The following is a 13790-nucleotide window of genomic DNA, read 5'->3' on the forward strand; positions in this document are numbered from 1 at the left end:
GTTGCATAAATTGCAAATACCTAAAATGGTAACATAAAAAACACAATTAAAGAAAGGAATGGCAAATAAAAGTTTGAAAAATTCAAAAATGTGGTTTCAAAATTCAATTCCATAGACCTTTCCAAAAATTGGCAACCATGGTATAATTAAGTAGGTAAAGTCATGCAGTCATATGTTTACAATTTTTTTTTAATTATTCATTTGACAACATCTCATTGTCAAAATATTTATAAATCCAATGTATACACACAAATTAGAGATGGGAACCTGTTTTTTATAAAGTGAAATTTGACAAGGTAAATTACAGAAAGTGCGGAGATGAGCATGATTATTTTGAATTGACTTTTCCTTCTTAATTTTACCTTGGGTTATAATATTACTCAGTTTTTAATGAATGCTATAATTTTACACACTTCTGTATATATTTTCTTAATGAATTTCTGTCAACAAGGGATTCCTCTCCCAAACCATTTTTTTTTCATTTGTGTTAGAACGTACATATGTGTGTTTGTGAGAACTGCTTCATGACGTTCAAATGGTTTTTATTTTATTTTTTATTGGAAAACGAAACAGCAGTGCCATTATAACAAGAGTGCAGATTCTATGCGTCAGTATAGCATTTGTCGCACACACAGTATTTGCCGATTTTGAGGGGCGGCTATTTTGGAACGGTTAATGAAAATTGAATTAAATTTGTTTGGTATTAAAAAATTAAAGATTGTTAAACAATATCTAACGGAATTAAAGTCCGAATGGAGACGTGCCCAGCATATTAAAGTGTGGTGAAGAAAATTGTTTGAATTCCGTTTAGTTCCAATGAGTGAAATGCAAATGTTACGCTTCAATAGAGATAATTTCAATGTGAGAGTGTTCAATACTTTGTATTTTACTACATCTTTTTTTTTTTTTCAAAACAAAAAAACGAAACGAAAATGAAAACAAAAAGCAACATTAAATAAGATCAGATCAGGTTTTTTATACCTGCAAAAATGGTGGAGATACCGGACCGAACTTTGAATACCCTCCACCATTTGAAACGAATTTGACAATTTTCAAAAAACTAAAATCCGCTAAAAATTCTGTTAAAATCTTAAAAGTTCCGAATGTAGCCGTTACGCAACTTTTGTCACAAGCCGTTACAACATTCAAATACGAAACTTGAAAAAAAACTGTGAATAATGTCGTTAAAATAATCAAAATATCGAATATCGGGAGGTATCGTTATATGAAGGCTATACGAAGACGTGGACCTGCACATACCATTTTCTGTCATAGGCAGTAGTATCCATTACGAACTTCAAATACCAAATTTGAAACAATTCCGGTAAATAATGTCGCTAAAATCATCAAAATACCGAATATTGGGAGATACCGATATAGGGAGCCTATACGAAGACCTGGACCTGCATAGACAATTTTCTGTCATAGGCTGTAGTATCCACTACGAACTTCAAACACCAAATTTGAAACAATTCCGGTGAATAATGTCGCTAAAATCATCCAAATACCGATTACCGGGAGGTGTCGTTATATGGGGGCTATACGAAGACGTGGACCTGCACAGACAATTTTCTGTCATAGGCTTTAGTATCCATTACGAACTTCAAATACCAAATTTGAAGCAATTCCGGTGAATAGCGTCACTAAAATCATCAAAATACCGAATATCGGAAAGTACCGTTATATGAAGGCTATACGAAGACGTGAACCTGCACAGACAATTTTCAGTCATAGGCTGTACTTCCCATTACGAACTTCAAATATCAAATTTGAAACAATTCCGGTGAATAATTTCGCGTAAATCACCAAAATGCCGAAAATAGCGAGGTACCATTATATGGAGGCTATTCCACAACATGGATCCACATGACCCATTCTCAATACCAAAAGTCCTGCAGATATAATATATATTTGAGTAAAATTTTATCAACCTACTTCATTTCGTTCGGAAGCTAGAGTGATCGACATAGAATTTTATGCTGATCAAGAATACATATATATACTTCGTGAGATCAAAAATGTATATTTCGAGGAGTTACAAACGGAATGACAAACTTAATATACCCTCCATACTATGGTGGAGGGTATAAAAAAGACCGGAAATCATGATACAATGATACAGATGGACGCATCAACACAGCTGCTGGTACAGTGAGCTGTCAAAACATTTTTTGAATTCTACATTTTGAATGAAAAATATTTTAAATTAGTGAAATTTTTTGAAAATCCAACCTCTGAGCGCCATCGTAAAAAAAGTAAAATTTATTTCTTTTTGGAGATATTATTAATAATTTTGACTTATCAATTTTCGCGAGTGTTGATGCATCTCCCTGTATTCTTCTACCATGCCTGCAATATAGAGTTGAGTGTGGTACCTACTATCGATTGTAACTCTTGTTTCTTGTATTTTCTTTCTAGTGATCCCAACAAAACTCTCAGCAAATTCTTCATAGCCTCACATTTTCAGAAGAAAATAGACTAGACAAAAAAACTAAAAAAAATGACAACAACCCTCAAAGATCATTGCGAAAGTATACCCCTAAAAGGCATCGACCCTGAATCAACGACAGCAGCACCACCACAATTATTACCTAAACGTGCCTACAACATAATACCGCCGGCTGTGCCTAGACGAAAACACCAAACCAAACCGCCCCGCACAACATGCGTGCAATTTTCCAAACAACGTTTTTTCGACTACTGTTCCAACACTTCGATACATGGCATCCAATATTTGGGTGAACGACGACCAACAATGGATCGTTTTATATGGTTTGCTTTGATATTGATATCGTGTTTCTTTTGCTTCGATTCCATAACCGAGATCTATGAAAAATGGAATGATAGTCCGGTAATTGTTAGCTTTTCGGAGAAATCCACAGATATTTGGAGTATACCGTTTCCAGCCATCACCCTATGTGCGGAAAGTAAACGTATGCATAGAGAAGGTAAGTTAAGTTTTCTATACTTTTGTATATGCATCAACGCTTGGGAGAATTGATATGTCAAAAAAATTTAAATGATTTTTCAAATATAAGTAGATTTTTAGATGTTTTCATATACTACGTCATTCGGAGGCTATTATAATTCACGTTTTTCAACAATTTTTACAAATTTAAATAATTTTTCATTCAACATTTTGAATTCCAAAATTGGTTTGACAGTTCATTGTCCCATCAGCTGTGTCGACGCGTCTACCCATATTTTTCTACCATGATATATGGTAAAAACATAAAAAGTATAGGGTTGGCAACACTGTTCTCCTTGACGTTTTGTGTTAAATCATGACCATGGTAGAATTAAGAAGGTAAAGTCAAGCAATCATATGTTTACAATTTTTTATACCCTCCATAGGGTATAAAAATGGAGGATATATTAAGTTTGATATTCCGTTTGTAACACCTCGAAATATACATTTTAGACCCCAAAAAACATATATGTTTATGATCAGCATACAATTCTATGTCGATTGAGCGATGCCCGTCCGTATGTCCGTTTGTGGAAATCAATCTAGCGTCCGAAGGAATTGAAGTAAGTTGATAAAATTTTACTCAAATGTGCATTTCGTCTGCAGGACTTTTGGTATTGGAAATGGGCTACATGGGTTCACGTTTAGGTATAACCCCCATATAAGTGTACCTCCCTATGTTAATTATTTGACGATTTTAGCGGCATTATTCACCGGAAGTGTTTCAAATTCGGAATTTGAAGTTCGTAATGGATAATACAGCCTATGACAGAAAATTGCCTATGTAGGTCCAGGTCTTCGTATAGCCTCCCTTTATCGGTACCTCCCTATATTCGGTATTTTGCTGATTTTAGCGACATTATTCAACGGAATCGTTCCAAATTTGGTATTTGAATTTCGTAATGTATACTACAGCCTCAGACAGAAAATTGTCTGTGCAGGTTCCCGTTTTCGTAGAGGTACCTCCCGATATTCGGTACTTTAATGATTTTAGCGAAATTATTCACCGGAATAGTTTTAAATTTGGTATTTAGAGTTCGTAATGGGAACTACAGCATACGAGAGAAAATTGTCTGTGCAGGTCCACGTCTTCATATAGCCCCCATATAACGGTATCTCCTTATATTCGGTATTTTGCTAATTTTAGCGACATTATTTATCGAAATTGTTTCAAATTTCGTATTTAGAGTTCTTTATGGGAACTACAGCCTGTGAGAAAAACTTGCCTATGTAGGCCCTCGTCTTCGTATAGCCACTATGTAACGGTACCTCGGGATATTCGGTATTTTGGCGATTTTAAGTGCAATATTTTACCGAAATTTTTTAAAATTTGGCATTTGAAGTTCGTAATGGATACTACATCCTAAGACAGAAAATTGTCGGTGCAGGTCCAGGTCTTTGCCCTATAACGGTAACTCCCAATATTCGGTATGTTGATGATTTTAACATTTTCCGGTGAATTTGTTTTAAAATTGGTATTTGAAGTTCGTAATGGCCCATGACAGAAACTAGAATCAAAAGGCTTATTGGCAACACTGTTCCTTCACTTTTCTAGTGAAATTTTCTTCTTACACGTAAAGGCTTTATCAGACGGAATGTGTTTTTGTTTCTACATATGTCCCGTCAATTTTTGCATCCATGTGTATTTTCTTGTGCATGTCAAAATAAGCACATTACATGTGATTCATAATTTGAGCTATCACACACTTGCATATGTTTTTTTTTTTTTGGATAACATTGTATTTTCCAAAAAACAAATCATTTTTTATGAATTTTTGCAGCAAATTTAATTTTATGCAACAAACAAACAATGAATTTTGATCAAAAAAGTACATATAAACTTTACTCGTGTATTTATGTAAAAGTCACACGATATGTGTAACTTTTACATAAGGACAATTTGACATTTGAATTGTAAAAACATTTCGTCGCATAGAGTCTTAAAAAGTCACGCATTACGATATATGTAAGCAGTGATGCCAAATTAACACAAAAAACACAATTACAGCGTAGAACGTTTGGCGGCAAAAGTTGTGTTTTTTACAAATAGACCTACGACAAGAGATTATTGCCACTTTCGATATATCTACGCAATGACATTATTTTTAAACAAACCAAATTATTTTGTAAATTTATCTATTCATCTCCCCGCAGGTATGTCATATGCCGAACGCCTCAACGATTTCATCAACGAACGCAATTCATTTCCCGAAAATTTAACAGAAGAAATTGTGGAATTTTTAACCATGTTACAGGTGTGCCTCAACGATCCCTCGGATTTTGAGAGTAAGCCACCTCTTGACTATCCACCCATTGATTATGTTCAAGTTCTGGAGTATATGTTACCATTATTTGGAAATAATTTCATGCAATGTAAATGTTTGGGCAATGTCAGCAATGAGTGTCTGCAATATTTTCGTAAAACCTATACGGAAGAGGGTCTTTGTTTTACGTTTAATGGTCTCAATGCTAGCGATTTATATCGTGAGGATACGGTGCAATATCGAGAAATGAAATTGGACAACACTCACGAGTCGAGTGAATTTTTGAAGAGGAAATTAACATGGTCCCTGGAGGAGGGCTATGAGGCTGACACAAATCCACAGAATTCATATCCGGCTAGAATTTTAAGCAGCGGAATTAAGTCGGGCTTTTCAGCCATTATAATGGATGAAAAGAAAAATGTCGACTATGGTTGTCGTCAGGCCCAGCAGGGTTATAAATTGCTTATACACCCGCCCGATGATGTGCCACAGGTGTCAAAGCATTACCTACACATACCCATGAGCGAGGAGACCACAATTGCTGTCATACCAAATATGATGACAACATCGGAGGGCATTGAAAAATATTCGACGGACAAACGTCAATGTTATATGGCCAGAGAACGTCAGTTGCGTTTCTTTCAGGTCTACACGGAGAACAACTGCGAATTGGAGTGTTTGACCAACTTCACGTTGAGTCAATGTGGCTGTGTGAAGTTCTCAATGCCTAGAACGGCGGACATGCCTGTCTGCCGAGAACATCAAATCCATTGCTATGAAACGATTGAGGATGAGCTAATGTTAAGGCAATTCTCCGACAATGTAGACAATTGCCATTGTCTGCCGGCATGCACTTCTTTGGACTATAATGTGGAAATATCTCAAAGTCATTTTGACGTTGAACGCACTCTTAAAGCCATGGGTGTTGACGAGGAGGAGGAAGAGGACGAAATGAATTATGCCAGTTTCGAATATGCCGCGTTTAGCATTTATTTTAAAGATAATGAATTAATCACCGCAAAACGTTCGGAGTTGTATGGTCTCTATGATTTCATTGCAAATTGTGGTGGTGTCCTGGGTCTCTTTATGGGTGTTTCAATATTGAGTGTAATTGAGATTTTCTATCACCTCACCTTGCGGCTGTGGGCAAATTTCAGGAGGAGAAATTAATGGGAAAGTTTGAATTTGTTTTAAAAGTGTTTTTGGAAAATTTATAAAATAAAATTCAATCCTCAAATGGAACATTAAAGTTTTTTTTTTTGTAAATTATCTGGTTTTATCTCGTAATTTATTATTTTTGTATAATTTGCCACTTGTCACACGTTAATATTTTACATATGAATATGACTTTTATTTAAAAAAACGATATGGTCGAGTTCGTTGGAATGGGGTTGCCATATTTGACACTTACTAGTCGAGAGCACAACCATAACAGCTGACGTGAGCAATCAGAATGTTACAGACGTCTCAATTCGTATTGAGCACGAATTTGTGAAAACGTACATACAATGGGTGCGATAATAAACTTCAACAAAGTCAAACGCCATAATTTTTACATTTTTTGTTTAAATTTTGTTGAATAAAACAAAGAAATGTCGGAAATAGCATTAAATTTTAGAATAAGTTTAGATCTGTTCGATCGTGCCACCTTTGGCACGAATTATGGCCTTCAAACGGCCAATGAAACCGTCACACGTTACCCGAATGTTGCTCTGCGGTATTTTGGCCCATTCCCGGCGAACGGCTTGTTTGAGGTGATCGCCATTTTGGTATTTTTTTAGTGTCAACCTTGCTTTCCAAAATACTCCAGACACCATAGTCCAACGGGTTGGTATCCGGAGATTTTTTTTGGCGGCCATGGTGCGCTGGAAATGAAGCAAGGAAACTCATTTTGTAACCTTTCTTGGGTGGCACGTGCTGTGTGCGATGGTGCTGAGTCCTGTTGGAATGTCCAAGGTCTGAGGCCTACACCCTCCAGAATTTTTTCGCGATAATATTCCGCATTTATTCTGATGCCACGGTCGATTAATACGAGCGGAGGGAGAGCGACCATCGGCTGTTATGGCGCCCCATACCATCACCATGGCCCCCGCTTTAGTTCTGGTGGCCAACCGAAGGTGCACATTTTCAGCTGACCTCTCTGGCAAGTAAACACGCTCGCTTTGTTTGTTTAAATACTGCTGGACAACGAATGTTTTCTCATCGGAGAGAAGAAAACCAAATTCGGGAGTTTACTACTTTCGGCCAAGCGAAGCAGCTCTTTAGCTCTTTTGAGTCTATTTTCTTTCTTTTGCGGTGTAAGTTCTTGCACTTTTTGGAATTTCAATGGCTATACCACGGGCTCATTTTTTAATATTTGCCGAAGGGAATATTGCGGTATGTTCAGCTCACGAGCCATTTTTTCGGGCACTGCGACGCGGGTTTCGATCAAGTCGCTTCTTTACCATTTTCGAACCATTTCCGCTGATGTTGCTGTTTTCTTCCGTCCACTTTCTTGACGTCGGGCTACGCTACCAGTATCACGATAACGAGCGACGAGTACGAGACACAAAAGATTTATTCACATTTAAATGCTGGAGTGCTCTAACGATAGCCTCTTGTAGTTTTCCAGCGAAGTATAAAGAAATCACACTGTCACGCTTAAATTCCATTACGAATAACATTTTTTTCTGGAAAATTCTCAACAAAATACTTTGCTACGCTTGTAAAGAATATAAAGAGCTGTCACTGGAATAATTTTAACCGCTGTCGGACGAATGGCTTAGAAATAACAGCTGTCTGAAGTTGGTTGCAGTTTTTTCATCTCACCCTGCATATTTATTATTACTAAAATTTTAAATATCTCTTACGGCAGATAGATCTGCTCTAGAACCTCCGTAGAATTTACACTGTTTTGTCCAAACTCTCTTCTTTGGGTCTTCAACAAACAAAATATTTAGTTTTTTGACAAATTTTGGCCCTGTGCTAATATTTCGAGCAAACATGTAAGTTTGTTTGTTATCTCACACCACAGATTATGAACACATCTTTTTACGGCATTTGTATTTTGCCAAAATATTTAGTTTTGTTTGTGTGGATGTGGGAGATTTGTTTAAATTCGCGAAAAACAAGTTATTAAGTATTTGGACTTCTCATGAGAATTCAAAAAAAGTCATCAATGTGTGTGTGTCAGAGAGAGAGAGAGAGAGTTGTTGCGACACGCGAAAATAGAATAACATCAACAAAACTCTCCCAAATCAAAACAGTTGTTTGCAATCATCGAAGCTGAGTGTTTAACATGAAACGGCAAGCATAGCGGAATAGATAAATTTTGTTTTTAAATCACTTTTTGATTTTGGTAATATCTTTAAATAATTAAAGTGCATGTGAGTGTTTGTTTTAAAGGTTGGGTAAATTTGATGATGTATTAGCAGTTTGGCATCATGGCATGTCATATTCATGTCAAATTATAAGGAAAAACCTCTGCGGGATTTGAGTGTTACTTTGACATATGTCAACATATATGCCATGCCATGATGCCAAGCTGCTTATATATCCTAACTTTTATCCCCCTTAAACTAAAATTCCTCCCATCCCTCTCATCAGAACAACAAATGGCAAACGACATAAATACTTGGCCAGATCCTCCACAACGGCCGAAAAAGAAGACACTACCGCAAGGCATTAAAGAAACATTTTTCGAATATTGTTCCAATACATCAATACATGGCATCAAATTCTTTGGGGAAAATCGTTCATGGACCGAACGCATTATTTGGATTTGTGTTTTCATTGCATCGCTTTATTGGTGTATCGATGCTCTGAAAGAAATCGCCGATAAATATCGGGAGACCCCTGTTATTGTTAGTTTTTCCGAAAAATCAACAGACATATGGAATATACCATTTCCGGCGGTGACAATATGCTCCGAAATCAAGAGGACACAACGATCGGGTGAGTGGGAGTTTTTTTTTAAACTTTGAGTGTTTTATAGGATTATAGTTTTACATTTTTTGAAGAATATATTTCATGAATATTCAGTGAAACTTTTAAGAATTTTTGTTTTAATAATTTTCAAAAATATTCATTTTTGAGTTATCGACAAAAATCGGTATTCCTGTAATTTTCGAAGTTTTTTTGTCGGAAAGTTAACGATCAAGTATGAAGTAAGTCCTACCGATAAAAACAGTGCTGCCATTTTTTATGTTGACTATCTAATTTCTCTAAATTCAAATTGGCAGCACTGTTGCTTGCGTTAGGGCCATGGTAGAAGAATACAGAACTGAAAGAATGAACTGTCAAACCCATTTTGAAATTGAAAATTGTGAGTGAAAAATTATTCAAAATTTGTAAAAATTTCTGCTGAAATCATATAAAAATCTATTTATTTTTGACAAAACATATCAATGTTCCCAAGCGTTGATGCATCTGCCTATATTCTTCTACCATGGTTAGGGCTTAGCGACTACTTCATTTTATTCGTTAACTTGCCGCATATCATTTACGATAATTACCGAAACTAAAAGCATTTTAATTTTACCGATTTTTCGATAACTCAAAAATCAGTTAGAGAATACCACTGCTATTTTAAAGCGGATATTTAATACATAGTATGTCATTCCGTTTGTAACATATCGAAATATACATTTTAGACCCCACAAAGTATATATTTCCTTGATCGGCATAAAATTCTAGGTCGATTTAGCGACGTCCGTACATCTGTGGAATTCACTCTAGCTTCCGAACGAAATGAAGTAGGTTGATAGTTGAGTTTTACTCAAATGTATATTATGTCTGCAGGACTTTTGGAATTGAAAATGTAGGCCATGTAGGTTCACGTTTTGGTATAGCCCCCATATAACAGTACCTCCCGATATTCTGCGTTTTAAAGTTTTTTGAGCGACATTACGCACCGGAATTGCTTCAAATTTGGTATTTGAAATTTGTAGTGGATATTACGGCCTATGACAGAAAATTGTCTGTGCAGGTCCACGTCTTCGTATAGCCCCTGTATCTCCCTATTTTCGGTATTTTGATGATTTTATCGACAATATTCTCCGGAATGGTTTCAAATTTGGTATTTGAAGTTACTAATAGGTACTACAGCCTCTGACAAAAAATTGTCTATTCAGGTCCAGGTCATGGTATAGCCTCCAATATTACGGCTATATTCTGTATTTTTGATATTTTAACCGATTTTTTAACGGATTTAATTTTTTTGTTTTTGAGGGTATTGAAAGTTCGACTCGGCCAAATATTTGGTGAAAATTTAGTGACATTTTCCAGATTTTTTTAAAAATAAATTTCAAAAATATTCCCTTTTATCGACCAAAATGAAGTAGTCTTACCCATGGTAGAAGAATACAGTTAGTCGCATCGACACAGCTGCTGGGACAATGGACTGTCAAACCAATTTTATAATTAAAATTTTTTAATGAAAAATTATTTAAATTTATAAAAATTGTTTAAAAAACTTGGTATCATAACAACCTCCGATTGGCGTCGTATGGAAAAACATATACAAATCTACATATTTTTGAATAAACATTTAAAAATTTGTGACCAAGTGTCAATGCTGCCAAATTTAATGTAGTTTTTAAATTGCCAACTTTTCTAAATTAAAGTTGGCAGCACTGTTGTTATCGTTAAGGTGAGAACATGGTAGAAGAATATAGGTGACGCATCGAAACAGCAGCTGGGACAATGAACTGTCAAACCAATTTTGGAATTGAAAATGTTGAATGGAAGATTTTTTAAATTTGTGAACAATATTGAAAAACGCGAATTATAACAACCTCCGAATGACGTCGTATAAGAAAACATTTAACAATCTACCCATATTTAAAAAAACATTTACATTTTTTCACATAGGAGTTTTAGGTTAACATAGTTCGATTTTGGCCCCGCGCTCCTTTGTTCATTTCCGAAGAAGCCAGCCGATGACTTAAGCCAGCCAAATAAGCGCTTTATTTTTTCCCACCTTTAGAACATAGCGACTACTTAATTTTGGTCGTTAACTTGACAAACAAAATTCCGATAACTACCGAAATTATGAGCATTTTAATTTTATCGATTTTTCGGTAACTCAAAAATCAGTTAGAATATACAAATGGTATTTTATAGCGGATTTTTAATATTTTTTTTTTCAAAATAATAAGTTCTATAACTGTGGATTCTTCAACATTTCATTTTTTACTCTATCCTATAGGTCCCTCGTACAGTGACCTTTCCGAATGGTATGATGAAAATCCCCATGACTTGGCAAAGAATCTATCATCGACGGATCTTCACGAATTTCTAACAATGTTACAAATCTGTCCACTAACTGCCATAGAGAACGATGTCCGAATACCCCTAGCTGAGCCACTGGATTTTTTCCAAACACTAGATGAAATGCTGCCAGATTTCGAAATAACCTTTCCGATATGTGCATGGTTTTACAGTGAAGCTGTCGAATGTGAGCGGCTGCTGACCAAAACCTATACCGAGGAGGGTATTTGTTATACGTTTAACGCTTTAAATGCCACCGATTTGTATCGTGAAAATACCGTACAATATGAAAGGATGGGTTTGTCGCAACCAATGGATTCCATAGAAACCCTGAATAGAACATTGAGCTGGACATTGGCCGAGGGTTATGCGGAGAATAGTCCCCTCTTCACATATCCGGCAAGGATTTTAAAAAGTGGTGCCAAAACTGGCTTACATGTCGTTGTTAGGGCGTTTAAAAATGACAGTGACAGCAGCTGCACCGGACCAATGCAAGGTTTGAAAATCCTCCTACATGCCCCCGATGATGTACAAATGGTATCGGAAAGTTTCATCCGTCTTTCAATGCAGCGACAAGTTTCGATAGCTGTGAAACCACAAATGACAACCACCTCAAAGAACATAGAAGCTTTTACACCCGCCCAGCGACAATGCCAAATGCCCGATGAACGTTATTTGCGATTTTTCAAAGTCTACACGGAGAAAAACTGTGAGCTGGAATGTCTAACGAATTTCACTTTGGCCCAATGTGGCTGTGTTCGCTTTGCCATGCCACGCACCTGGGATATGCCCGTCTGTCGGGAGGATCAAATGGAATGCTATGCCAGTGCCGAAGGCAACCTCTCGGCCATGTTCTTTTCGAGTGATTTTAAAGAATCCACCAATAAATGCAATTGTCTGCCAGCCTGCACTTCGCTCGACTACGACGTTGAAATATCCGAGGGAAATTTTAAAGCCGAAGCCATTGGTGAGCAGTACATCGATGACCTGGAATATGCCGCATTTCATATCTATTTTAAGGATAATAAATTCTTTACTTCTCACCGTTCGGAATTGTATGGCTATTATGACTTCATAGCCAGTTGTGGTGGTATATTTGGTTTGTTTATGGGTGTCTCACTGCTGAGCGTTTTTGAAATACTATATCACGTAACGTTGCGGCTTTGGAATAATTATAAAGAGAAAAAATATTAAAATTGTTAAAATTTCATTAAATTTTATTGAAAAGAAAAGTAAATAAATATCACTTGATATTTCAAAAATTTGTCCCATTTTTTTTTTTTTTTTGAAGGCAGGTAATGGGTACAATCATTTGTTTCATCGAGAATAAAAATCCAGGTTTGCTACACAATTAGCAAGACCAGCTAACTGTCACATTAAATGCCAAAATACGTTAAGGTGGGAATACATAACGCCAAGGGCCAAAATCGAACTAAGTCACCCTAAAACTACTTTGCTCATCTACGAAGAAGCCAGCCAAATATGCGGTTTATGTATTTCTACCCTTAAGGCATTGTCCGACGGATTATGCTTCTTACATACAGGGTGAGATAAAAAAAACTGCAACAACGTCAAAAGCCATAATTTTTACACTTTTTTAAATTTTATTGAACGAAAGCAAAAAATGTCGGAAATAGCATCAAATTTTAGAATAAGTTTAGATTTGTTCGAACTGGTCAACTTTGGAACGAATTATGGCCTACAAACGGCCAATGAAAAGGTCACACGCTGCCCAAATGTTGCTCTGTGGTATTTTGGCCCATTCTCGGTGAAGCGCTTGCTTGAGGTGCTCGGCACTTTGGTATTTTTGTAGTGTCAACCTTGCTTTCCAAAATACTCTAGACACAATAGTCCAACGGATTGGTATTCGGAAATTTTGGTGGCCATTGTGCGCTGGAAATGAAGCGAGGAACTTTATTTTGTAACCATTCTTGGGTGGCGCGTGCTGAGAGCGATGGTGCTGACTTCTGTTGGAAAGTCCAAGGGCTGCGGCCAAAATGTTTGCGTGCCTAAGGATTTTATACACCCTCCAGAATATTTTCGTGATAATATTCGGCATTTATTCTGATGCCACGGTCGATAAATACGAGCGAAGAGCGACCATCGGCTGTTATGGCAGCCCACACCATCACCATGGCCTTCGCTTTAGTTCTGGTGCACATTTTCAGCTGACCTCTTTGGCAAGTAAACACGATTATCTTGTTTGTTTACAAACTGCTGGACAACGAACGTTTTCTCATCGGAGAAAACCAAATTCGGCCACTTTCGACCAAGCGACGCAACTCTTTAGCTCTTTTGGTTCTATTTTC

At 36.6% G+C, this 13790-nt stretch overlaps 2 protein-coding genes across 4 annotated transcripts; both read left to right on the forward strand.

Annotated features, from left to right (window-relative positions):
- The first annotated feature begins 2424 nt into the window (after positions 1-2424).
- LOC101893629 (pickpocket protein 28) lies at positions 2425-6422 on the forward strand. Its single transcript, XM_020034990.2, has 2 exons — positions 2425-2948; positions 5123-6422. The coding sequence occupies exons 1-2, from the start codon at positions 2501-2503 to the stop codon at positions 6400-6402; spliced, it is 1728 nt and encodes a 575-aa protein (XP_019890549.2). The 5' UTR covers positions 2425-2500; the 3' UTR covers positions 6403-6422.
- Positions 6423-8441: 2019 nt separating this feature from the next.
- LOC101897445 (pickpocket protein 28) lies at positions 8442-12714 on the forward strand. 3 transcript variants are annotated; one of them, XM_020034991.2, is made up of 3 exons: positions 8442-8597; positions 8818-9165; positions 11420-12712. In XM_020034991.2, the coding sequence occupies exons 2-3, from the start codon at positions 8826-8828 to the stop codon at positions 12673-12675; spliced, it is 1596 nt and encodes a 531-aa protein (XP_019890550.2). In that variant the 5' UTR covers positions 8442-8597; positions 8818-8825; the 3' UTR covers positions 12676-12712. The 3 variants fall into 3 exon arrangements, with proteins under 3 accessions (XP_019890550.2, XP_019890551.2, XP_019890552.2); XM_020034992.2 differs by having other exon boundaries at positions 8471-8616; positions 11420-12714; XM_020034993.2 differs by having other exon boundaries at positions 8473-8569; positions 11420-12714.
- Positions 12715-13790: the final 1076 nt, after the last annotated feature.

The sequence above is a fragment of the Musca domestica genome, unplaced genomic scaffold (assembly GCF_030504385.1).
Source record: "Musca domestica strain aabys unplaced genomic scaffold, Musca_domestica.polishedcontigs.V.1.1 24, whole genome shotgun sequence".
In the NCBI taxonomy this organism is placed as follows: domain Eukaryota; kingdom Metazoa; phylum Arthropoda; class Insecta; order Diptera; family Muscidae; genus Musca; species Musca domestica.